The sequence below is a fragment of the Hippocampus bargibanti genome, linkage group LG06 (assembly GCF_051943395.1).
Source record: "Hippocampus bargibanti isolate YZ-2025 linkage group LG06, ASM5194339v1, whole genome shotgun sequence".
Classification (NCBI taxonomy): domain Eukaryota; kingdom Metazoa; phylum Chordata; class Actinopteri; order Syngnathiformes; family Syngnathidae; genus Hippocampus; species Hippocampus bargibanti.
This window is the reverse complement of record NC_142739.1, coordinates 524019-550594: the sequence shown is the minus strand read 5'-3', so window position 1 is coordinate 550594 and position 26576 is coordinate 524019. Positions and strand designations below refer to the sequence as shown.

General features: G+C 40.9%; 1 protein-coding gene and 1 long non-coding RNA gene across 6 annotated transcripts in view; both read left to right on the top strand.

The window, feature by feature from the left end:
- The window catches only part of cep192 (centrosomal protein 192), a 40229-nt gene extending 19598 nt beyond the window's left edge, over nt 1–20631 (top strand). For 2 of the 5 annotated variants that reach the window (XM_088998156.1, XM_088998157.1), the window contains exons 22-52: nt 35–143; nt 457–613; nt 1280–1919; nt 2027–2218; nt 2291–2439; nt 2618–2848; nt 3618–3743; nt 3951–4091; nt 4305–4368; nt 4646–4785; nt 5956–6048; nt 7134–7252; nt 7365–7562; nt 7692–7782; nt 8634–8813; nt 8939–9199; nt 9292–9413; nt 9539–9648; nt 10389–10551; nt 10745–10835; nt 11359–11437; nt 13343–13466; nt 13903–14008; nt 14096–14324; nt 14422–14498; nt 15390–15485; nt 16033–16152; nt 17472–17572; nt 18248–18374; nt 18569–18627; nt 19307–20629. In XM_088998156.1, coding sequence (XP_088854282.1) covers nt 35–143; nt 457–613; nt 1280–1919; nt 2027–2218; nt 2291–2439; nt 2618–2848; nt 3618–3743; nt 3951–4091; nt 4305–4368; nt 4646–4785; nt 5956–6048; nt 7134–7252; nt 7365–7562; nt 7692–7782; nt 8634–8813; nt 8939–9199; nt 9292–9413; nt 9539–9648; nt 10389–10551; nt 10745–10835; nt 11359–11437; nt 13343–13466; nt 13903–14008; nt 14096–14324; nt 14422–14498; nt 15390–15485; nt 16033–16152; nt 17472–17572; nt 18248–18374; nt 18569–18627; nt 19307–19439 — 4628 coding nt within the window. In that variant the 3' untranslated portion in view covers nt 19440–20629. Of the gene's footprint in view, nt 1–34; nt 144–456; nt 614–1279; nt 1920–2026; nt 2219–2290; nt 2440–2617; nt 2849–3617; nt 3744–3950; nt 4092–4304; nt 4369–4645; nt 4786–5955; nt 6049–7133; nt 7253–7364; nt 7563–7691; nt 7783–8633; nt 8814–8938; nt 9200–9291; nt 9414–9538; nt 9649–10388; nt 10552–10744; nt 10836–11358; nt 11438–13342; nt 13467–13902; nt 14009–14095; nt 14325–14421; nt 14499–15389; nt 15486–16032; nt 16153–17471; nt 17573–18247; nt 18375–18568; nt 18628–19306 lie in introns of all 5 variants that reach the window. The other 3 variants (XM_088998161.1, XM_088998159.1, XM_088998158.1) reach the window with 2 other exon arrangements.
- Nucleotides 20632–22419: 1788 nt separating this feature from the next.
- Nucleotides 22420–26576, top strand: part of LOC148896128 (uncharacterized) — a 70668-nt gene continuing 66511 nt past the window's right edge. Inside the window, exon 1 of the long non-coding RNA XR_016115233.1 lies at nt 22420–22497. This is a non-coding gene — a long non-coding RNA (uncharacterized LOC148896128). The remainder of the gene's footprint in view (nt 22498–26576) is intronic.

The window sequence follows — 26576 nt, the reverse complement described above, 5'->3', positions numbered from 1 at the left end:
CGACTAAATCTCTGACATTATTGTTTGTTTACAGACGTGGCAACAGAAACCTTTGTGGAGGAGATGCAATGTGACTTCAGGCCCTCCACTTCCCCTCTAACTCACTCCTCTCCGAGTCAGAGCTCCCCACCTCAAGCAAACAGGCACAGTATCCGTTCAAAAGCTGCATAAGGACACTGTTTCGTGAATGTATTGACGCAATTATTTAATAATTTGTGCAAGATTAGTTCACTGTTGAATGGTTATTTGCATCAAAGCCGATTCTTAGAATCAAAAGGTGTAATTTTACCGATCGGGGTTTTTTTGTTTGTTTTCTATTTCCATTGTTAAATAACGCAAGTGCCATAGTTGTTCATATTATGATGCAATCGTTCCAAGAATTGAAAATCTATCAGGTGACAATTTTATTGTATTGTTTGCTGTACGGTTTGATTTATTATGTTCTCTCCGTTGCAGTACCGTGTCTCCTTCGGCTGCCGGCGGGAAACTAACGGGCAAAGGTCCAGATCATGACCTCTCACCTCATTCCACCTGCTCCAGCCCCAGTCTTAGCAGGCTCACATACATCTCAATGAATGATGCTACTGTCGTACCGACACCTGGAAGGCAAAAGGTACCATAGTAACTATTTATTAAACTGTTGATTAATGCAACAATATTTTAGACTTTTGTCCGCCAATATGTACATGGAGAATTTTTGAAAGCTTTGAATAAATCATCTTCAAGTAAAGTTATTCTATCTGCAATGGCATTATCAACTTTTTCATTCATTCATTATTCATTCTTTATTTAGCATGGTGAACTAAAAGTATGGTTTGATCAGAATTTATTGTAACCCAAAAGCTCACTTCAGAAAACATTTTAAGCCATGCAATTCTACGTTATAGACATACTGTATCTAAGCTGTTAAAATCAATAAATCAGTGTTTTAGTATACCATGACCATTCTGATATCAACTGAAAGTTGACCAGTGAGAATGACATTTAATGTAGAATGTGGATTGCCTTTTTCAACACATTTAGTTTTGTCCTCCCTCACAATACGCTGTGTAATGTTTGTCGTATTTGATGCTTTTATTTTTCTTTATTCACAATGAAAGGGGGAGCATTTGGGGTTCCAAAAATGGAAAATAAATTGTTCACTATCATTTAAGGGTGAATGACATCGTATATTTTTCAAATGATCAACTATTCATTCTCCGATATTAAAACTTCAACTTCTTTTATACTAATATTTTCTTTATTTTTGTCTATTTTGTTTTTCCTCTTAACCCATCAGGGTGACTGTACCATGGGGCTCAGTACCACCATCATCAGATTTAGTCCAACGCCAACCATGGAACAAGACCCACCATCAAATGAGAACCCACTATACAGCAATTCCAAAAGCCTTGAAGGACAGCAGACGAAGCATTCTAAAAGTCTGGAACAGCTACCGGCGCAGCACATGAAAAATCCAGAGACCTTGTGTGGTAGCAGTAACCAGAGCTGTACCCGAAGCCAGAGTGAATGCAGCCTTGGTTGCCCAGGGGATAAAATGGTTGCCCTTTCATCAAATAGCAGGAAGTACGAGAACGTATCTGAGTGCAATGTAATACTCACAAAAATGGACTCGGGCTATACCGGCACTTCACACATTCCACAAAGTGTCACCACGGTAGCTGCAAGCTCTGTTCCGTCTTTATTCCCCGGTGGGCTGAGTTTACCACAGTCCTACTTATCAAACGAACCACACTTTACACATATGACACTTAAGCCTCCTTATCACGGCTTAATTGACTACCCCCACCATCGAGGTTTGCCGACACTTGTTCACTCCAAACTACCTCAGCAGTACTTGAGACCCGATGCTCAATTAAATCCTGAGGTCTATCGCGCGGTAGCGGCAGGAGCCAGGCTCTACAGTGCATCTTCTTCGGGTATGTTTTTTAGTATCGCTGAATGATTTTATTGTTAGTTTAACTCTTTTCATTGTTTAAGACTGTCTTTTCTTTCTCCCTTTTTAATTGCATTTATGTATTTAAAGATGTGGCCAATGGCGAGCCAGTCGTGCGACCAATCCACCCCATAGCACAACCTTTGGGGGTACCTAGTGCTGCCGCTTCCTACAACCTTCCAATATCCACTCAGAGCCTCTGTGACGTAGGCACGCTCGAGAAACCCTACAGCCAATATGGTGGAGAACCAATGACGGCGAGTTGTCTCGATGACATACGAGGTAAAGGTTAACGCTTTATGTGACGTGAGAACAAGACGGGTCATAGTGCGTATGAATTTATTTCTTCCTCAGCTCAAGTGGTGGTGCCGGAGGAGCTTCAATTTCCTCATGCCTGTTGTGTCGGAATCGCTTCACAAACCTCCCTAAGCCTTTTCAACCCTTCTGAAAAATGGCAACATGTGTCGATAAGAATTACAAGTCTGGCCATTGATGGAGAAAAGGTAGTCCTTTTTAGTGAATTACTAAATTTGAAATTGTCCGTAGTCTCAAATCCCATATTGCAGTCCGCTCATCACTGATGTTTTTTTGGGATGATTTTAATGTCTGTTGTAAATTGAGAACATAGCACACTGCATTCATACAGGAGTCTTGTTTTTTCCGATACCCCAATTACTGCAGGAGGATAGTGTCCCATACCAATGGCTGATCGTTAAGAACAAGACAATCATTGGCCCCAAAAGTACAGAAGAACAAAAAGTGCTGTTCATCCCTCCAAAGGCTGGTGTCTACCAATGTGTCCTGAGCATTTGCTCTTGGCCTACGTCTGCCAACACAGAACTGGCTGAAAAGGCCGGTATTTTTGCCAAAAGCGTCATGCTGGTTGCCATTGCAGAAAGTCCGTCGGTGGAGGTGAGCCAACTATAGCATATTAGTAGTCTCCATTTCATCTTAAAGGGGAAGTCAGGGGGGGGGCCAAGATTTTCTTTCCAAGAATATACCAGAACCCATGCACACCCACAAGTCTTAAAAAAAAGCGGTTGCTTTTTACTTCATGTTTTGTGCATCTCGCGGAGGACATTTTGCCAGGTGCGGTTGATTGCAAATGACAACACACTTGCTCACAACTCAGGTAATGACTCAACATGGCTCAGCTTCAAAGATTGGTTGAGCCAAGATTTTTCATTACTTCACAATCAGAAAACCTTTATTCGTCCCACAATTTGGACATTTGCAGTCCACGGCAGCAATTTGAAAGGGGTCGGGGGGGTGAAAGGATAGAAAACAAGATATTCTAAGCATTCAGCAGCCCCTTTGAGAGCATGTGACAAAATGGCTGCCCATTTCGATGGACAACAAAGGGACATATGTCTTCCTGTGCCAGATAAATACAGAGGGTTGTGTCAGGAAGGGCCAAAACAAACATGCGGATCAAACCTCTAAAGATGGAGGACACTGATTTTCTGTGGCGACCCCTTGGAGGGAAAAGACGACGAATAATGGGTGCATTTTATTGCTTAACTCCTATTCCACAAATGCAATATTAATCTGCATTCCTTCCTTAGAATAGTGGAGATGCATAAAAACATTACTGACCACAAAATAGCACAAGACTTCTTTATTGTAAATGCAACACGATTAATTATCATCCTCAAGGTAAATTGTGTATTTTCTTTCTAAGGTTGATGTGGGTGAATCTGGATGTTTGGATTTTGGAGATTTGCCAGAGGGCGGCTCCAAATCACTTCTCCTGAAACTTTTCAATATGACGCGAGCCACAGTACCCATTCGACTTGTCATCTGTGCTGTAAGTCAAAACATCACGCATGTGCATTACTTGAACACATGCCTTCAGCTACAGCGACGCAGTCACTTTTATGGTAGCTATATGATTTCAGCGTAATGGATACACTTTGCAGCATCTGTGCTCTTGGGGTTAATCTGAAGAAAAGAAAAAAAACAATGTTGAATCGAAACTAATGGGTAGCCTCACGTTCTATTTTAATTCTTTCAGAAGGCGACAGCATGGCGTTGCTTCGCAATGTCCAAACAGCACATTTCTTTAACATCAGAGGCTACGCAACCGGCAGGTCACGTGACCCAACTGTCATCTTCTTTTGTGGTGAATCATGTGTTGCATGCCAACTATGGAGAGGTTAGTCTTGCTGAAAGCTTTTCAACTTTTTTTCTCAGAACTTTTGCTGTGTAGATGGCATATTATCTCTTTTATCTCTTGCAATTGAAGGCAATGAATCAAAACTGGTAATTACAATTGTGAAGAATAGACAATGCATAAGGTTCAAGCAGTTTCGCAGAGGTGTACTGCATGGTTACCTCACCTATTTTTTTTCCTTTTCTGTCCATCTAGAATCCAGACTGTTTTATGGTTTGGGTTCACTTCACGGCTCTTCAAAAGTATACAGCATCATCAGGTACTGAACTGTAAGCAGCCTCTCAGCCGCTGCTCACCCGCAGAAAAAATATCCTGTGACTGATATATAGCACAAAATTGTAGAAATGATATTTCTCGCCATGGTGACATTGGCTTGCTTTAGGGGCCAATGCGTACCATGCCATGATCCAGGCTTTATCTCAAACATATACTCCTGGGCCAATTGCAAAGCGTGCTCTCATTTAACTGATATCCATTGGGATGAATTGCGCCTCTGGAGTTTTAATTAGGGACCCTTCTCCGCCCATGTTTGTCAGGGGACTTGGGTCCGGCTCAAGAGTACAGCGCTCGTCTGGACGTAGAAGTGGACTCCCCAAGTGCGAGTAATGTGATCAAAAGTGTCCCCATCAGAGCTCGATCTGGAACTGTGAGGGTACATGCACCAAAAGATCTGCAGGTACTGTATTTTTGGACAGGGCGTTGCACGAATGGGATGAAAAATATTTGACAAAGGTTTATGAGAGATATACGGGTTTACTTCTTGGGTTATGTGGATGTGACTGAGCCTGGGTTCTGCGTGCGTGCGTGCGTGCGTGCGGGTAGGGTGGGTGTTGGGTAGATGAGTCGGGTTGTCAGAACGTGTACACTCAGTCTTCCTACATATTTCATGCGTTTGTCCCCACGCCTAAAACGCAATGTCGTTGTTGGACTGATCTAAGTCTGATTTTGAACTTTTCAGGTTCCCAAGGTCAAGACAAATTATCTCGACTTTTGTTTGTGATGTAATGCATACAAAAATATATGTTTTATAAATTTGGATGTCTCAAATGTCAAGAACTTTTTTCCTAACCACTTAGAATACAGGCCTCAATTGGCAAAGGTTACACTGTTCAGTGAAACGTATGGACGGATTGGCTTTGATTAGCCCTTATTTGAAATTTACATTTCACAGCAGCAAGCAAAGTGATGAAAGCAAGTAGGACAAAAGTAGGTACGAAAACAAAATACGGGACCTGCTGTAAAGGCAGCCACTCTCGCGGTGCCAGCTTGAAGTAAAAACGACAACAAAACTAAATAATCAATGTGACACAACATAAAAAGACACAGACAGTCTCAATTTTAAGCACTCTCTGCACCCTTTTTGTTGTATGAAGCAATTCTCGATGAAAGAGGATCAAAGCGTCCTTTTCATTCGTGGATCAGGAACGTTATGGTGAAATGTGCACGAGTGCTACAAGCTAAATGTTGAAAGCAAACACGAAGCTCTGGTATCCATTAACAAATTAATGAAAGATATGCCCAAATGTTGTCATTATAGATGATTGACACCTCATAACTGTCAGGTTTTAGGTTTAAACCTGAAAATTAGTAACCTATTCATTTGTTAGCCCCCCACCCCGTTTTCCCTTCCAATTTCTCACCACTTGAAATTCTTCAGCACTTTTTTGACTATTGTTTCTCACCAAAACAAGAATCAGTCTCATTTGTTAAAATTTGATATTCGATAGACAGTCGATTTTATTCACACTGAGCACAGGTCTGTTGCTATTTTTCCTTCTAAGAATGAATTTAATGTAGTTTTCCGGATGCATTGGTATCAACATTGATATGGTGTGCTTTGTTACAGACTGTCTGCCTGCACGCTCCACTGGGAAGATGTTGTCAAACAACACTGCCGTTAAAGAATGCAGGAAATATTGACTTGCGGATGAAACTCAGGGTAATTGTTTTCTTTTACTTCTCTTACGAGAGCAGAACTTTTGATCAGTCTCTGACATTTTGTTATTATTTTAGAGGAATCAATTCATCATGTTCATTGCGATGACTTAATTACCCCCCATTTAATGCATTTTAATCATGTTAATTTAACTTTTAATCTCTGACATAATTGTCTCTATGGGGGGGGTTGCTTTTTCTCAAATAGCCCTTTTTATATGTTGGGTTTCTGTGTACAACTTTCAGCCACAGTCTAACGTGTACATTGATTGGCTACCATATTATAGTTTTTTTTATACGTAGTCCCATTGGAGTTGAGCGGGTTTACTAAGCAGCGGTGGGAATGCTTCAGTCCTCGCTCGGCACAATGAATGGAAAATTTACATTCCAAAATGTGCCCTGACGGCACAATTGATCAGGGTAGAGTGTCTGAAGCAGCTCAAATTTAGCATTCCGCATCAATGCAAAGCACCCAGTTGCGGGCGGAGTGTAGCCACGGGTCATGGTATGACCGAAAGCATGTGCAATTCAGTTCTTCGTTAAACTGCACTTGAGTCCACCCCTCGCATGAGGCATAGTTGATGTGCCCCTCTAAACTACTCCAAGATTGATTTTTGTTTCAACACTTTAAGTTTGTTATGATGAAGAAGAGTGTTATTTCTGAAGTACTCACAATTACTAGTACTGTAAATTTTATTGTTTATTTTCTCAATCAAGTTCATAGTTGAGTACTTGTATTGCTCAGAAAAGTATGACTCTTTTTGATAAGTTAACCAAAGCAATTTCTAAGGACCTGATGTTGTATTAGTTTTTTTTTATTTTGTAATTCTTTGGACATTTCCCAAAACAAACAAACAAGTGATATTCGCTCCTGTGGTCGAAACTAAAGATTGCAGCTAGTACTTTAACTCTTCTCAAATACAACAGGAAGTAAATGGCTTGGACTGCATCTGTCCATTTATTTTAGCATGAAATCCAATGAGAACATTTTGCCTCATTTATTCATTTTATAAACTAGGTATTTAGAAGGTTTTTTTTTATAACTGTGCTGCCCAACGTTATGGTGTTTCTTCTTGCTCCTTTTAATAGTGCAATGATTTTGAGGACTGTTTCTCAGTGACACCTGATGAGCTGTTCCTCACAGTGGGAGAGGAACAAGGCATTGTGGTCTCATTTAAAGCGTGGGGCGTCAAGAAATACAAAGCAAGGTATACATGTTCATTTTTGAAATTGTTCAACGTGGGTGTTTTTGTTCCCCAATTTCTCTCTATATATAAATATATTTATATATATTTGTTGTTGTTGTTGTTGTTATTCCAGCCTTCTCATTATCTTGGTGCTGCCATCAGGCCCTCAGTATGAAGTAAAATTAAAAGGAGAAGTTCTGTCCGAAGAATCTGGCAAACCTAATGCCTCTGCGACTCCTGTCCTTAATTATTGTTTGGACAGTGATGTTCCACCAATTCTGTCTAACAAGCAGTTTGTGGCCTGGGGAGGTGTTACCTTGGGGCGAGCAGTGTAAGGAACTTCACAGCTTTTTTTTTATTTTGTTGACAAATACGTTATGGCTTTACAATGAATAAATGATGCTATTGAATATTGATTGATACTTTAATAATGATAATAACCTTAAGCTATTTATTTCAGTCAGCAGAAACTGGTTCTCAGAAACAATTCGTCCAGTACCACTCAGCAGCTTCGATTACTTATTCGTGGTCAAGACCAGGATTGTTTTCAGGTAAGTTAACGGATCAAATTTTTTTGCTTTTTTTAGACATAATTATGTTTGAAACTACATTGTCTGTCAAGCTGTCACACAGTATGTCGGTTTTTTTTTAAAGATGTATCCTTTTTTGTGACACATTGTGTGACGCAATTTATGGATTTGTATATTTTTTAATATGGACATTTCAGACTTATCTGAACAATAGAGAAACAATATTGATATCTAACTACAGTAGTTCCAGGAACTAGCACATTTTGATATTCATCCAACGTATTGAAGTCAAATGGAAGGAGGTGGTGTGAGCTTTGCTGCTGCTTTTGTAAATTGCGACATATGTAGTCATTGCATTTTTACTTGGAGCCAGTTTTCCAAGTTTCTAAGTACGATTTAGTTTTTATCATTTTTCCCACGACTTTTAGTTTTTCAGTAAGTGGTGTTTCTTGTGCAGAGTGTTGCTTAACAAAAATAACAATCAAGAGTCTGGGACACACCATCAGTGTCCATTGTCTTTGACATTTTTTGGGGGGGTTGGATGTGCGTGTGTGCGTGTGCAAATATTGAACTTATGACAGCCTCATATCCAACATTCGATACAAAACCAAATTGAAATACAGTACTTGCATGTTGAATTAATAAGGTGTCTCAAATACTGTACCGCTTTGAGATACTCATCAATGTCCATTACACATAACATTCTCTCTTCTCAGGCTGCCTAGCCTGTATTTAGCTTCACTTGTGTCGCTGGATGCACATGCGTAGGTTAGCAATTTCATGTAAAGTTACCTGAGTAAAGCGGGCCATATGAGATTTGTATGGTTGTCCACAATATTGTAATCATGTAAATGTATGACTGTGTCTCACAGCTGCAGAGTTTGTTTAGTCCAGAAGAGCGGTTGACTCGGCATGGTGAGCTGTCCATTCGCCCACAAGAGGATGTCAGCGTCCACCTCCTCTTTGCCCCAACAAGGGTGGCCTGCATGTTATCCAAGTTGGTGATAAAACAGTCCGGATTCCGGCCATCACAACCAGGAGTCAAGTTTACTGTAAGATTATTTTACCATCTTTTTTCATAACCCTTTTTCAAAAATTTAAATCTGTGATATTAGTCCTGCTATGTTTACTCTTGAAAAATTTGAGTTATGGACATTATGTTCCTATTTTTGTTCAGATTCCACTCTCAGGTTATGGTGGCACCAGCAATATAATTCTGGAAGACCAGAAGAAGGAGGCAGATGGTTATGTGGCAACAATGTCAGACATAGCTCTTAATCACGTTAGCAGGGTGTGCCTCTGTGTCAGAAACACCGGCTCCAGAGCAGCGTTTGTTAAAGCTGTGGCCTTCTCCGATGTCAATCTACGATCAGTTATGGACACTTTTGTCGTTCGACTTGCCCCATCGCAGTTTGTGCTTAAGGAAAGGACACAAGAGGTAAGAGAGAGGGACAAGAGCCATTCTGATGTTGAAAATTTAATATAGCTGTGACATACAGGTATTGTTGTTGTTTTTTTTTCAAACCTCAGGTGATCACAGTGCTGATGAAGTCCACTCAAAGAGAGCAAACTCTGTGTCAGTCAGAAACTGCTCTGCTGGCTACTATTGTTCTTTTTTGTGGGGATGAGGTGTCAAGGCAACAGTACCGCAGGTATTTTTTTATTACACCATTTTGATCAAAAGAGAAAGCAACAAATTACATTGTGCAGCACTGCTTTCAAGATTGCAAATGCTCATGAATTTCAAATTGTGTACTTTGTTGTCTTTCTCTTTCAGACTGCTTCAAAGCATACCAAATGCTGGGCAAAAGGTTCTTGCTGAAAACAGTTTGCTCAAAAACATTGAATTCAATGAGAAGTTCTCGGGAGAGGAAATCATTACAGAGCGTAAGATGTCTCAAGATACAGTATAACATACTGGATAAGTCTTGGCTTGTGATCTGTCACAAGTAAATACATGTAAAACTAAATGAAGCGCACTTATTAGTAGTCAAATATAAGAGACCTTATATTATTGTTCGACCTTATATTTTTGTTCGATAGTACATAGGGGTATATTTGAAGAATATGGCATTTAAGATTAATAAAATTCATCCATTCTTTTCATAATCCACTTATTTTCAGGAGGGCTGTGGGCCAACTGAAGCCTATTCTTGGTGTCTTCGGATAGTAGGCAGGGTACACCCTGAATTGGTTTTCATCCAATTATTAGGCGCACAGAGACAAACAACCATTCATCGATGAAAAGGTTTCTTCAGGTGTCGGACGTTTCGCTTCTTATCCAAGATGCTTGTTCAGCGAACTATACTCCTGTACGACTGAGAGCTTACACAGAAACAACCATTCACGCTCACAATCAATTAACCTAGGGTGGATATTTTTGGAATGTGGAATGAAACTTGAGTACCGAGGGAAAACCCACACAGGCATGGAGAGAACATGGAAAGTCCACACAAGAAGGCCACGGCCACAAATCTAATCCTGCACCTGTGCATTGTGAGGCAGATGTCCTAAACAGTCAAACAATGCTCTGCCTGATCACTGAAACTAACACCAAATAAGACATTTCTGAAAGAAAAATATTGGAATACGTGCTCTGAACTCTGAATGACTGGTCTTTTTCATAGCGTTTGACCTGCCACGGCGGCCAAATGAGGCCTACATCTTCTACGGGCACATCAATAAAGTGGCAGTGTCATTGCTCGGAAGCACGTGTAGCCAGCAGTGTGAGCAGAGCAACAACTCTGAAATGATGCTGCCCACGGCTCAAGGGGACTTGCTAAAAGATAGGTAATACTCTATTTTAACATTTGATCATAGTCTTGTGTTTAACAGTATAGTGTTGGTCACAATTCACTTTTTAGAACAATATATTTTCCCAGAAAGTGTCATGATCAAAGATACTATTTTTTTTGTTGCTGTTGATTTTTTTGTATCATTGATGTATTGAACTTTTGTGTTATTTTTTTTAAATTACTCCTAGTGACGCGGTGCATGGTAATGTGTCTTTGGACGTGCTGCCAGTGAAGGGTCCCCAAGGTCCAACAATTAGAGCGACAGAGTCCTCCATCAAGGTACCATAAACCTATATGATCATCATCATCAGTAATGTGTTTTCAGTTGGATTATGACTTTTTTTTAATGCTCTGATCTAGAATTAGTTAAACATCTTCTGCATACTCTGGGCATAAATGAATAGGCTAATGTATTCCTTCTTTAGTGGATGTAAGAGTTTTATGTTTATCTATTTACTCAATTGAACTATGGTACGAAGTCTGGTTTTACTCTGTCAGACAGCTTGGCCTTTCCACTTGTGTTTCTTATGTTTGGGTGGCTTCAAAACACAAATGTCAGGAAATGAGTGATATCTTTAAGATATTACTTTTTTAGCAATGACAGAAGACGTCCCATAAATCTTTAGGTATAAAAAACAGACATTTTAATTCTGAGTTGATGACTTAGCTCCAAGAAGGCAAGCAATTACCCCAAAAAATAGAATGGACTTGTTTTCCCTGTCTCGGGAGAATACATTTTGAAAGGTATTTATAGATGAAATGTATTATTATTATTATTATTTGTTTTTCTTTTTGAATTTAGACCACAGAGGCACCACCAAGAGACTGTGAGTCATGGACTTCCCATCCAGAACAGCTTCTACTTGCAGCTCCCACTATGAGTGAGTGGGCTCAATATTATCAAAACTTGCGCTCATCCGCTTGTGAATAACATGAAGAAGTTACTCAATTTTTAAATCCTTTTTTTATTCGGTTCATGAATTAAATAGAAAAAGATCTTAAAGGTTTTGCAAAAGTCTTGAAGTATTGCGCAGATGTTGGACGTTTCGCCTCCTATCCAAGAGGCTTCGTCAGCGAACTAAAGTCTTACTGGTCGTATCGGCCCTATTTATATCTCCCTAATGTCCAGTCATGGCGGCGCCGGACACAGCTATGATAGGTCCCTACTCTCAGCTCCCTTGGGGGGAGCAGAGGAAATACTACGTATTTTCAATTTAGGGAGACATTTTACAAACAAATTCATGGTTGTGCTATGGGCTCACCAGTTTCACCCATAGTGGCTAATCTGTACATGGAAGAGATGGAGAGACAGGCCCTCACATCCTTCCCGGGGACAAAACCTTTTGAAACTTTTGTCATAATTAAAAAATAAGAAATTCAATCCTTCACAGATCACCTCAACTCGGTAGACATCATCATTGAATTTACTCGTGAGGACATTAGAGAGAACCAACTAGACTTTTTGGATTGTAAAGTAATTATAAAAGAGGACAGAGCGCTAAAAGCAGAAGTCTTTAGGAAGGCTACGCACACTGACCAATACTTACTTTTCGATTCTAACCACCCTTTACAACATAAACTAGGAGTTATCAGAACCCTTCAGCATAGGGCTAAACTAATAGCAACAAGCGTCGAAGGCAGAGAAAAGGAGTCAAAACATGTCAGGAGAGCACTCACAAACTGTGGCTACCCTCAGTGGTCGTTTAACAAATGTCAGAAAGAAAGAATAGGAAATGAAACCAAAAATTCTGAAGACACAAAAAGGAGAGGAGTAGCAGTACCTTACATTGCAGTAAGGTTTCTGAAAAACTACAAAGAGTCCTTTGGCAACACAACATTCCTCCTGATTTCAAACCGATAAACACGTTAAAGCAAAAATTAGTGCATCCAAAAGATAGGCTACCAAATGAAAAACAAAGTGATGTAGTTTATTCAATACATTGTAAGAATGAAAATTGTGAAGAGCAGTACATCGGGGAGACTAAACAAATTCTCAAAAAAAGACTATCAACATGGCAGGGATAATATAAGTGGGCCTCAATCGGCAGTACATATGCACCTAAAAGCTAGCAACCACTCATTTGACGACAATGAGGTTAAAATCTTAGCGAAAGAACATAGATGGTTTGAAAGGGGAGTAAAAGAAGCGATTTTCATAAACAGCTAAATCCTTCACTTAACCGATATGGTGGCGTGTGTCAATCCGGATCGTTCGTACAATAGCCTGCTTAGGCAAAACAGGTTAGGCAACTTTCGCAATGCTGATGAGGGTCGTTATGCTGATGAGGTGATACCGGGGGGAGTGGGTGTAATAGGCCAATCGTTAGTCAGGAATGTAGGAACAATCAGTGGGGCCACAGGGGGGGGGGTCCCGCGCCCCCCCCCAACCTGAGAGTAGGGACCTATCATAGCATTGTCCGGCGCCGCCATGTCTGGACATTAGGGATCTATAAATAGGGCTGATACGACCAGTCAGACTTTAGTTTGCTGACGAAGCCTCTTGGATAGGAGGTGAAACGTCCGCCATCTTCAAAAAGTACAGATGACGGCTGAAGAAACCTTCTCATCGATGGACCACTCCTGTACGACTGAGAGCTTACACAGACGTAATGCGCAGATGTGGGAATTTAGGAGAAAGAATGGACTTTTCTGTTTTCATTTTTTATTGCTCTGTGATGTAGATGTCAGTTCTTTGATCTGTGAGCATATAAATTTTGTTTGTACGTATGTCCTATTTGCGTATATTTTGAGACTTGTGTACAAATTATGATGTTTGGTAATTTTAGATGCTGTGGGAAGCACAAATCAGGTGCAAATCAAGAACAATACCTCCAGAGCGTTAAGTTTTGATTTGTCCTGGCCCGCTCATTACCTGACCATAACCCCTCAGCATGGAGTCATCGAACCACAGTAAGAGTAAATGGATTAAAAAAAAAAAATATATATATATATATGTGTGTGTGTATATATAGATACATACATATGTGTGTATATGTATGGGTATGTGTATACACACATTATATAGAGTTATATTGTCTACCAAACAAAATCCCTACGACTGGATATTACAACAAACTGCTTTGAATTCAATTTGTGTCCAACTATACATTTACAGACTACTTTAAAATGCATGCAAAAATAATAAATATGGTAATCAATACGCAAAAATTTTACACCAGATGGCGTCAGACTAAATTTAGCATTTTTATAAAGCACTTTTTTGATGCAGTTTAGTTGCAGGACTGGGTCTAACGATCATGTGTCTGGCGAGTGTATGTCTGTACTATACTTGCAGCAATCTTAAGGGGTGAACTTTCGGTACGTGTCTCACTCCTACCATTTTTAGGTGTCACCTGCAGATTTTGATCAGCCCTAACCCTTCGCTTGTAAATAAATCTGACATCCTCCCTTGGAACGGGAAGATATATATCCAGTGCGATGGCCAACAAAAGGTACAGGAGTTTAACAAGAAAATCCAATCAATAAATCGCATCTTGTGTTTGGTAAATCATGCCAAAGGATAAAACTGTGATTTGCAGCTGATCAAGGTGCAAATCCGGCAAGATTTGGCACTCGATGTTTCCGCTGCCCCAGCCGATGCAACTCTGTCAGCCCTACGCCCTCAGGCTGCCACTCCTGTGTTGCCTCCAGTTCGAATCACCTCAAAGTCCGCGCTGGCCGTGACACCGCTGCGGTTACCTCAAGCTCTGGTCCAGATCAACAACAAAAACATCATCTTTCCCAACACACCTTCAGGAGACGCATCAGGTCGGGATCCTAAAATGAAGCTCAGCATTTACAACAAGGGCGTCCAAATGTGTAATGTGCCAGCGGCCTATCTGATATCTCTCCGTGTGCATTCTAGAGGCGGTGTTGGAGGTGGAAAATGGAGAAATGGAAGTGAGGTGGTACATATCATCGTTTGCCCCTCCTTATGTCAAGGTGATACTTTTATTTACTAGCTCAACACTATTTGAATGGTTCTCTTTTATTTGTTGTTTTACGCAGTAGAAACCTGAAAGTGAAATAAATGCCCACAATAACTAGAAATGTTATTTTTTATGAAAACTACGTTGAACTAAACTGAAAATAACATGAAGGTGTTCTTTTAATAATTTCACATTATTTATGAATGTAAAGTAAATCAAATATTATAAAATACCGCCAATAAAGTTAGCAGAGATCAAAGGATGTTCTCCAAATTCCGGATTTTTCAAATCCTCCAGAAAATGGAGGGAAAAATGCCTCCAATAATTCCGGATAAAATGTGAAAACATAGAACGGACGCGTGTTTCAGTTCCTTGTTTTGCTTGATGCCCCATTCAGATTTTTGGGATCAGTGTTCATGTTGCAGACACATTGGGCATACATATAGGCATGCAATTCGCATTGATATCAAATCAGGCCCTGGTTGAAGAATACATGACATTACATGACAAAATCTGATACATGTTACATACGGGCCAAACAAAACAAAACAAAAGGAATTGAGCTCCAATGTGAACAAAGCTTATATTAAGATATTCATAATTAATTTTGGTGCCAGGCGTTGAAAAATACTGTTGGGGAAGAAGAAAGTCGGCACGGGGTGTCTTATGGAACAAATATATCACATTTGCAGTGGATCAAATTGGAATTGGAAATGAAGGAAACATAATGGCATTCCAGAGTAAAATCAGGAAAAATGTGTCAGGCGGCAGACCAATAGACTTAAAAATGACAGCACACAAAAATGTATTAGTTTCCATCTAAATAAAATATATCTCTCCGGTTTTCCACTACAAATTTTCAGTGCATGCGTAGACACTTGGTTAACATTCTTTCTTCCCTCAGGGGGTTGATAGCAGCTGCGATGTATATCGGGCCACCTACACAGCTTTCAGGTGTTCAAGGATCTCAGGCACTTTGGGAGCCCATGAGAAGATGCAGGTAAACTCAATCGAAGTCATTATGTGACGTGCATTCTACCACACATCAACATTTAAGTTTCTGTTCCCCACTGTATGCAAAGAATCAGAAACATTAGGCGCAGGGCATCATTTCTGACACTTTTGTAGGGAAGACTTGAGGACAGCTCTGTTATTTCATATTTACAGTTTCTTGAAAGGCAATTTTATTTTTGATGTAAAATGTATGCAAATGTGCAAAATGCTGTAATCCTTGATTTTAATCTTAAAAAGGATATTGCAAAGTTGAGCTTTCTGTTATTTAGTGGCCAAGCTTTCTAATTGCGTTATTGCTGCCAATGTTAAGGAATTTAGTTAGGCGTCAAACCTACGACAAACGGTTTGTCATTCGCAAATATGTCTTGTAAATTGATAGCCTCGTAATTGCAGAGTTCATTTTGTCAATTGTTTCACAATATAAATGGACAAGAGCAAAGTCAAAGATTTGATCTTTGTTGAAAAGGTTCAGGGCTGACTTTGGCAACTATGCAATTTGCTGGATGATACGCATTTATTGTGTTCTCTTGTAGGTTCCTATTGCATTCCTGCCACGGGACAGAGGCGACTATGCTCAGTTTTGGGATTTGGAGTGCCACCCCTTGTCTGAGCCTTTGCAGAAATCTAGAATCCGCTTTCAACTCTGTGGCACGGTGATTCGTGATCATTTTCTCGTCTTGTTTATAATATACGTACTGTGGCTCGAGGGGTCTCAACTGGTCTCACCTCGTGAGCCACGCATTCCAAAGGAAAAAATCAATACCAGTTCATCTCAACTCAATAATTACAAATTATACAGTATTCACAGTAATTAATAAAGTATTCGTTTGGCTCTCGTTATAAACATAAATCTCCATTTTGTGTTAACTAGGAAAGTGGTGACGACAGAAGTTTAGCAAATGATGAAATGTGCTGCAGTATGGTGGCAAACCTATTCACATTTTTTCCTTCAAAAACTGTTTTAAAAATAATACAACATTGAAAGAATGAAGTCACACGATTTCCAGACAATTTTTTTAATGAGTGATATTCGATGAAAAGGTTTCTTCAGCCCTCACCTGTACTTCTTTCAAGGTGTCGGACGTTTTGCTTCTTATCCAAGAAACTTTGTCAGCAAACGCAAACTAAACGTTTGCTGACGAAGAAACCTTTTCATCGATGGACCACTCCTGTGCGACTGAGAGCTTACACAGACGTAATGAGTGATATTCCACTTTTTCTGTGCCAGATGGTCTTTTAATGTCACAGACAACACTTTGGGGAACAAGGAAGTACATGATACTTGTTTGCGCGTGACCCACAAACACACTGACACAATGGCTGGAAATTAATATAGAATGTCCTCCGAGCTTAGTCCCGTGAAGAACGGAGTGCTGCTTTGGTACGGTGTCTCACCGGCTTCAGAATGAGCGTGGCTGCGCTCACATTTTGGACATAATTAGCCACGAGCCACCGCATATAGCGGCGGGAGAGGAACCATAAATCCTCCCTCCTCTCGCTCATTAAAAATAGTCATCATGGCGTTTGTTTGTAATGCCACCTATGCGGCATGTCTGTTAATTACTAATTTGTCACCCCGAACTGTTGACTGCACACATGCACGTTCCTGCACACTGCGGCTCGAAAAATCTTCAAAGGTTTTACAAAAAGTGTACTTAACATTCCAATGCGCACATTATTTGCTGTTAATGATCGATCCCTTGCACGTTTTTGGGTTGCAATTGTGTCTTCGTCATTGTGGGTGCCATTAGAACCCCAACGCTGCCAATTGATATCTAAATACAGCATAGCAGTGTCATGCATGTATAGTGACGTTGGCAAAAAGCGTGAAAGAATATGTTCCATTTTAGCTGGTAATTAAATGGAACTATATATACGTATCTATAAATATTATGTCTCTCCCTATTTTACCATTCTGCAATACTGACATGAGAAGGAATTAACCCTACGTCTACTGTATCTCTGTCTGTAGGGGATCAACTCTGGGCCAACTGAAGGAGATTGCTCCTTGGTCAAAACGGAGGCCACCGTTAAGACAAGGAAGAAAACAGAAATGGCCAAAGTCAAAGCCAGGTACCGGTAGAGTTAGAGTTCACATAATTGTCAAAAGACCTCGCGTAGCCATCAAATACCCAAAATCCTTATACTCGCGAAGGTCGCAGGCGCGCTTTAGCCTACCCCGGCTATCTTTGGGCAGTGGGCGGGGTACACCCTAAACCCTGTGAGTGTGACTGTTGTTCATCTCTGGGTGCCCTACAATTGGCTGGCAAACAGTTCAGGGTGTCCCTGGCCTACTACTGCCCGAAGACTGCTGGGATAGGCTCCAGCGCACCCCCGCAACCCTTGAGAGGATGAAGCAGATCGGAAAATTGATTGATGAATGAATGAATATATAGACCACTGCATTTTTCACTTTTTTCATCATCAAATTCACATCGAAATGAATTTCGCGACAAATAACTAATTAATGATTACAATATTATTCTAAATAATCACGATTATAATTTTGACGATATGTTCCGCCCTGAAATACTATAAAGTGGCAGTATTTACTGATATTTTTATGTGAGTGCTCTCAGGTGTAATTCCCCACCTGCAAAATGAAATGCACTTTTAAAAACAAGTGCGTATACACATCAATAAATAAATAGCTTGAGTTTGCAAATTCCGCTTTGTCCAAGTGGGTATTATTCTCTATGATTATTGATTCAGATATGAATGTTTCTTCCAACGAAATGTAACTTTCAGCCAGGATGAGGCAGCATGGAGGGGCGTTTACACACCTCAGGATTGTTACGCTTTCCCTGATACTCGAAGCGGCGAATTCAGCACTCTGAAGGTCAACATTCGCAACAACTCATCCGACACACATGAGGTGGGTACTGCCCAAAACTAACAATGGTCTCCTTATATATTTAGCCGCCTCTATCGTTGTTGGAATGTCACGCTGACAAAAAAATAACTTGTTTCTGCAGGTTGCTTTTATGAACGTGGTAAATGTCCGCAACGGTTGTGTTTTGCACGTATGTAGTTGACTCTTGATGTGTGGCTTTTCAAATTGACTTTCAGCTGAGGTTTGTAAACCCGAGGGAGCCCTTCCACATCAAGCATTCCAAATATTCCCTGAGGTGAGTCAACGGCTCAGAATCACTGAGTGGAAAGCATTCTTTTAAATCTACCTCTATGTGACAACATACAGATGTAGATGCAGCACATTTATTCATCTTATTACTTTTCAACCACATACACACTTCTGATATGATATCAATACCATTTTCATACATATGTTTCTGTGTGTGTGTGTGTAAATGTGTTACTTGTGACAGAACCTGTGTTGGGCATGCGACTTCAAAAAAAAGTAATGACTGTCTTTTCTGGTGTCTGGTTTCTACTACTACTGTGAGCTGCCACGGACTCCATTTTCCCTTGTAGTGCGTAACCATAGCCTCTATTTGGGAAAACTTTTTTTATTCATTTTATTGTCGGCTACGCCTTGTATATGGAAAATATTCTACTCATTAGGGGTGCAGCCCATACACCGGAAAACATGCTTGTTATAGTTAAAAATGACTTTGTCAATAACTTAGTTACTGTCAAAGTTAATTTGTTACTCAGCAAAGTGATGTTTTCATATGATGTTCTCCTTATCACGTATAAGGTGTCCTAGCTGAATGAAGGATAAAAGCACAGTAAGCGTGTCATTGTTTTTTGACCTCATGTACATGTATGGAGAAAGAAGGCGGTTTGGTTGGTTCTTTATTTCAACCTGGAGTTAATGTTGCTTCCTCTTGATTTTTCACCCAATAGATCGCAGCACTATCTGAAACTGCCTGTCCAGTTCAAGCCGAGCACCGCGGGCAGACACGCCGGCGTGCTGCTCATCCATTCAGAAACAAGCGCAAGTCTGCAAGTCCGGCTGACTGGTGAAGCACTGCCTTGAACTTGCCAGCTACCCCCTCCTTGGCCACATCTTTCCAAGGGACTGTCTAATGGATTTTCTTGGGACGTCTGTCAGTCAGCATCCTCCCAAAAGCAAATGTGAAGACCGCCTTGGGCCATTTAAGGTACGCAGCCTGGCCGTGACTATATTTGCACAAACTATGCGAAGATTAGAGGCAAAGAGAAGATGAGAATGGAGTCTGACCTCTATCTGGTGCCGTCCGCCTAGCTGAGAAAACCTGTCTCTCAAACTGTGCCCAGATGCTTATTGGTCGTTGTTTCGGCTTATTGGTTGTTCTCAGTCAAAATAAATGAAGTGTTAGTTGACTTTCATCTGATATGCCAGAACTGTCGCGTCACTAGGTCCATTTTTGTTGCCACAGAGGCAGAAGTAGTTGATGATATGTCTCACGTGGAGATGGTCTCACAGGACTGCCATTGTTCCCAATACGCCAGCAGGGATGTTTATTTTTGGAAAAGCCCGCAGACATTAATCGCTGTAAACCGGTCAATTCTTAAGGAAACGGCACGTTGAAGACATTTTTTCGGGCATTCCTGCGGCGACATTTCAACAGTTGGTCTGTAAACGTTGAGAGTTTTCTGCTTCTTTACTTTCTATGCAAATTAAAGGGGGTCACATGATGCCAAGCTTCCAAAATCCCCTGCGCACGTGGCCTTTGATACACAATGTTGTTTGCAAAGAAATATTCACCAGGCTATTTCAAAAGGTCCACGTGTATTTAATTCATCCATAATGGCGGTTGAAGGTCAGCTCACCGTGACATGAGTTTGAGTAATGATTAACTACTAAAGGGTTTTTTTTTTCCTGTTGGGCTTTGACGCAGCAGCTTTTTTGGCCCGCTTAGTGTGGTTACCATGGCAAAGTGGTGTTCACGACTGTTCCACTCACAAACAATCTGCACTCCACTCTAAGTAACTAGACACGTTCATTGGGCTTTGTAGGTGAAATCGCACAAGTGCTTTTTTTGTCAACACCGGAATGTTCCGGTAAACTCCTTTGACTGGAGGTTGTTGTATGCTGAATTTTAAGTTGAGGTTTGTGTTACCAACATTTTCTGAGAATGATTTGTATATTGACTTTGCACAATCTTTGAAAGCAATGTGTAACGCTGTGTCGTGACATATTTAAATACACTGTTTTTTTAATAAACTTTTTGTCTTTACATTAAATGTAACTTATCAGTGTTATGAATATCAACTATGGTCTTTCATAGTCAACCCAGCCGTTTTCGGATCCCCTTATCCTCACAAAGGTCGCGAGGCGTGTCGGAGCGCATTATTAGCTGTCTTTGGAAAGTTGTTTTTGCTTGCCAGTCAATCGCAGTGCACGCATAGGCGAACTGTCCTCCATTATTTTGGAATGTGGGAGGCAACCCGGAGAAAGGCACGGGAGGGACAGAACCGCAATCGTACCTTGCATCTTCACTGTCAGGCGGACGTGCTAACTAGTCGTCCACCGTGCCGCCAGGTATCATGTTGGTCAAGTTAACCGTTTATCCTTCGCAGTTCTTTCATATGCTGCTCACCCGCAGGAAAACTTCTCCTGTAGTGTCCTTGAGAGTTTTGAAAGATGCTCATGAATAAAATCTGCAGAGAGGCCTTGGCCTACTAACTTAATTGGTTCCCAGACAGAGTGTGTAAGGGGAAAAGTGTGTATCCCAAAAATTAATTTCCCATAGGAAGTCATTAAAATGAGAATAATCCGTTCCCAGGTCTCCATAAACTATAATTTTCAACTAAATAAGCCTTAAAACTGCACACAACATACCTTATTCTATGTATAATAAATGTGCTATTGTATTGTAATGAAAGAAATACACTACACTGGATAATAAAGTCACTTTATTTACATTTGTGATGGTCGTTGATGGCTCTTAATTGACAGCTGTTGCTTTCTGACTTGTAAGGTCTTACGAAACTGAGACATCGCATTATCGTTCATCATGTTGATGATTCTTATAGCCACAGTCTTTTCTGGATGGAACTATTCAATAAAAGCCTACACATCATTCCACTTAGCCAACATTGCCTTGATGCTGCAGCCATCTCCTCGTCCTCGCCTTCAGATGCCAACTCCTGAATGGCTTGCTTCTGCTTGTCCTCTTGAAGGCAAATTAAAAAAAAACATTGTTGCAAAGTAGAAAGGATTTTTTTTTTAATTAAGAAAGTACCTACCACAAATGCTCCCTTGCTTAATTGATGGTAAATGTCCCTTGCTGAAGATTTTGCTCCAGTGTCGTTTGTCGTCACGGTGCACAATGCAACGTTGCATTGATAAATCCTTTTTTTTTGAGAATTTGTTGAGTCTCCCCAATGTATTGCTCTTTACAATTTTCATTCTTACAAGTTATTGAATAAACTACATGACTTTGTTTTTCCTTTGGCAGCCTATCCTTTGGATGTCCTAATTTTTGTGTTTATCGGTTTGAAATAAGTAGGAATTTTGTGTTGCCAAAGGACTCTGTAGTTTCTCAGAAACTCCTGCAATGTTTAGTTAGCTGGAGAAGCATCTTGGATAAGAAGCGAAACGTCCGACACCTTCAAATTTGTACAGATCATCAGATAGGCACAATATACTGCTTTTTCACGTTGTAATTGCAGTCACACAGAATGTTTTCATAATTGGAATATAAACGATGTGTGGTGTTTTCCCTACATTCGTAGGCCAACGCTAGGCTAGCTCTTTTAAAACAAAAAAAGGAGCCAGTGAACAACCAATTAGGTATACTCGCACCACCTAAAGAGATTATTCTGGGCTGTCAGAATTGATGCGCGAACAAAGGCTACCGTGGTCAGTTTTGATTGTCATATAAAATAATGGGTACGGGGCGGTGCTGTATACATACAGTCCATCACTATTCAGGCCCTCACAACGCGCAAGCCCCTAAACTCTCTGCAGGTGTCGTTCGATGTCAACTGGACAATGACTGCCAGCGGCGTGCGACGTACAGCGAGGCGGCCGGAGCACTCTTTTGCTGTCGTGGCCCTGAACTTGACGCAAAGAGGGTCACCCCAAACCTTCACCACCTTAATTCCAGGTAAGGAAACTTTCCGCTGCGATTCCTTTGAACTCGGTAAAATGTCAGCTGTGCTATCGTTCCGCCGCGAACTGACGTGGCTCATTGCTCGACATCTGCTTGGTATCGAGTCGGCGGAAGTTGCCGTGCGGAGTTTTACCAAGCGAGTACCGCCAGACGTCAGGGAAGAGCTTAGCGGGGCTACATTAGCTGCAAGCGTGCTACGTAGATTTCTTGCATCGCATCGGCGTGCTCGTCCTCCCGGTGTCCCCGAGGATGGCGACTGTTGGTGACCTCCGCGATGGGACGGCGGGGGGGAGCTGGACGTGGGTAACGCGCATTCACCGCCCTGCTACCCGCAAAGCTCGATCTCGCGTCTTGCTTTGAAACATCGATTCCAGGCCGTGCCCCGACTAACTTTGTTTAATGCACGCGCGATGCAGTGCTACGCGGTGACGTGCGGGTCGCAAACAGCTGTCATCGCTTCGGCAACAACATTTGGATTGATCATCTCGCAGAGCTTTATCGCGTTCCATCATAAGATGTAAATATTAGTGTTCTTAAATTCCAATTAATTCTTCTTCCGAGGCGCTTATTCCTTACTGGGAAGGAGGGGAGGGGAGGAGGGACGCCGGAGCCCATGCCAGCTGTCTGCCAGCAGTCGGCGAGGGACACCCTGAATTGGTTGCCAGTCACTCGCAAGGCACCGCAGAAACTAACGACAATTCGCGCTCACACTCGCACCGTTAATCAATCAGCCTGCCGTGCAAGTTTAGAAAACGTGGGAGAAAAGTGGAGGACGGGGAGGATGCAAATGTGGCGAACCGGGCCGTCCTTGATGTGAACTCATCCATTTCATTTGAATCAAAATGGATCTGCTGGCCAAGGCCACTGTCACTCTCACGCCGCACACCTTGTGGCAGATTTTGCTGCCATTTTCACATGGATGCGGTATGCTAATACGTAAATCATGTGTGTATTTATTCCTGAAATAGGCGGTTGATATTGTTCATCTGAATGCAAATTCTAAAAGAATTTGCTCTTTTGAGAGCATTTTAAATTCTACTGTGAATGTACAACGTATTTCATTTCAAGCCACATGATGCAAACAGCATGTAAAAAAGTCATTGTTTATCGACCCTCATGGTTTCATTTAATACATTACACACCAAATACCAATCTAACACACACATTCATAATAAAAGCAAGTATAAAACATTTGGAATTGTCACAAATGTAGCCCATTTCATGTCATTATATCTGATGTTATGTGAACGAGCCTGGGATTGCGGAATGTAAAATGACATTGGCTGTTGATGACAACCGATCCTCCTTTTCGATCACAAATCTCAGTTGCGGTTGCATTTGTAAATGATGTGCAGCCCAAAGGGGGCAACCCTGGTGGACATTTGTCACATATAGGAGCAAATATTTGAGAAAACATTTCAGCAAGCCGCACTGTTTTACGTCTGCTTGTTTTATTTTCATTTTTTTTGCTATCATTAGCATGTGTTTTGGTTCATTTGAACCATGCATATCAACATTGAATTAGCATTGAAACATAAATTTCAATATTCACTTATCTTCATTTTTTTTGAACACTAACTTTTTTTGTAAGAGTTGAACAGAAGTACAGTGATACCTCAGCTTACGAACGCTTTGGCTCACGAACTTTTCACCTCACCAACATTAAATTCGCGAGCATATAGTCTTGGCTGACAAACTAGTTTTCGGCGGACGAACCAAACCACACGGTCGAAGAGCGTCGCAGTGGCCCGGCGACTAGTTTTCCACACCCCATTTGAGTGCGGACGTGGTTCGCTATCGAGTGGAGTACTTTTGCGATTATGGGACCGAAAAAGACTCCACCGCAGGCTAGTGTTAAACCGAAGAGGACACAAAACAAAATTACGGTCGAGCAGAAGATCATCGAAAAACATGAATGAGCTGTGCGTTTATATGACTTAGCGTCCTAGTACCAGCTAAGTACGCTAAGTTGACCATTGCTACGTGTGGCTAAGGGTGTTTCTGTTTCGTCAAAGCAACGGTCTCAGGCCATAGAAGAGGTTGAAAAACTTCTGTTGATTTGGATTCATGAAAAGCAGCTAGCAGGGCAAGGTGTGAGTGAGGGTATCATCGCTGAGAAAGCACTGCAACTTCACTCGGATATCATCAAGAGGCAACTACATCAACGATCATCACAAAGGTCAATAAAACCACTTTATTATACTATACAGTTTATTTCTTTATTTCCAATACAATAGCACATTTGTTATACATAAAATAAGGTCTATTTGTGTAGTTTTAAGGCTTATTTAGTAGAAAATTATGTTTGATGGGGACCTGGGAATGGATGATTCTCATTTTTAATGGTTTCTTATGGGAGATAAATGTTCGGCAGACGTACTTTTCACCTTACACATACTTTCTGGGAACCAATTAAGTTTGTGAGCTGAGGTATCGCTGTAATTGTTCTTTTGTTGATTGTGGCCATTTTAGAAAAAAAGTAGAAAATCCCCATTTAAGAAAAATTGGAGGCTCATTCAGTCATTTACTCATATACTAATTTGCTGTTTCTCATCGAGCCTCTAGATGGCAACACTGAGCACACACAAATAACAGCACTATGTACTGCCCAATGTATTAATTCTACATGCTGGCCAGATGTTATTGAATTTCGGATGGCTGCTGCGCGCCGGATGAAAATTGACCCCTGGCCGGACTTTGAACATGTCTGCTGTCAGACCAAAATATGTTTGTAGAAATCCTTTCGTTTATTGAACACACATTTTCTTTTTAGGTTTAGTTTCAAGAAATGCATTGGAGGAGGACCTTAACAATAATCACACATTACATTTCAATGAAAATATTCAGTGGGTGAAAAAATATTTGAAGTCCTTCTCATTTTTAAGTTGACAAAAATTACAAGCAAACGGAAAATGTCACCTTTCATAGTTTCAGTTCAAATATTTGGCACTACAATTATGCCTTGACTCACAAGTATAACTTAAAAAGCTTTTTTAAACTTTTTTCATTGCGTGGTGAATCAATTTCTCTGACCCCTAATCTAAAATCGAACACAATCCAACACAATGAAGCAGATTGGAAACAAAGATTTTATTAATGGAAAATTATTGCGCGTTTGGACGAGACAAAAGCTACAACTGTAAGTTTAAGGGGTACGGACTTGCGAATGACATCAGTCGCTGGAGTGCAAGTTACTTTGCATGAGCATGTCTGAGCATTGGTTTTGGCTTTCAGCTGCTTATTGCGGCTCCCCTTTGCACGTGTGTTCACTAAACGGCTGAAAATGAATTGTTCACTGTGCCATATTTCGGACTAAATTCTCAATTCATTTAACACTCTTATATTTGATCACACCGACCCTGAAAATGAAGGCTAATATACAGTAAACTGGTCAGAATGGAACTGCTGCCAATTTCAATGCTGCAAGAAAACAAGTTGACGCTTCCCTTCATTGCATGGCAGTTCAATTATGCGGACTCATTTATCTCGCCACTTATGTTGGGCTAATTAACTAAAGAGCTATTTCAAAAAGGTGCGCTTGAACAGGATGATGTGATTAAGGCATCTGTTGCAACCCTCTCCTCTGGGTGGAAATTAGCATTGATATTTGAGGAAACAACAGAAATGGGCCATGGACCCATTCCTGTGTCTCCCGGGAATTCGGAGGCCGGGCATTTATGAGCCTGTTTCACTCATTTTGAAAAGGTGCTTGCGGGCTGACAAAAATGGTGCTATTGAGGCAATCTCATTGAGGGTCATGATGTCAATCATTTTAATTTGGTCAGAAATAGACTAGTTACGCCCAAAAACGAAAGTTATTTGCTGTACTACGATGTTGGGCATCTGCATTTTGGTGCCCTTTAGCGTGTTGAAGATTCCAGAGCACGTCAAGCAGGATGAGACACGAGTCGGCAAATATCATGAGACATCACCTCATTAGCAAATAAAGTTTGATCACTGTGTTGCAAAACTACGATACAGCATCCCCTGCTTCCGTTGAGCAGTGATACATCTGAAGCGTTTGAAGAGGGAACTTCAAATTGGTTGCTTTGGTTGATTCAGTTAGTTTACAT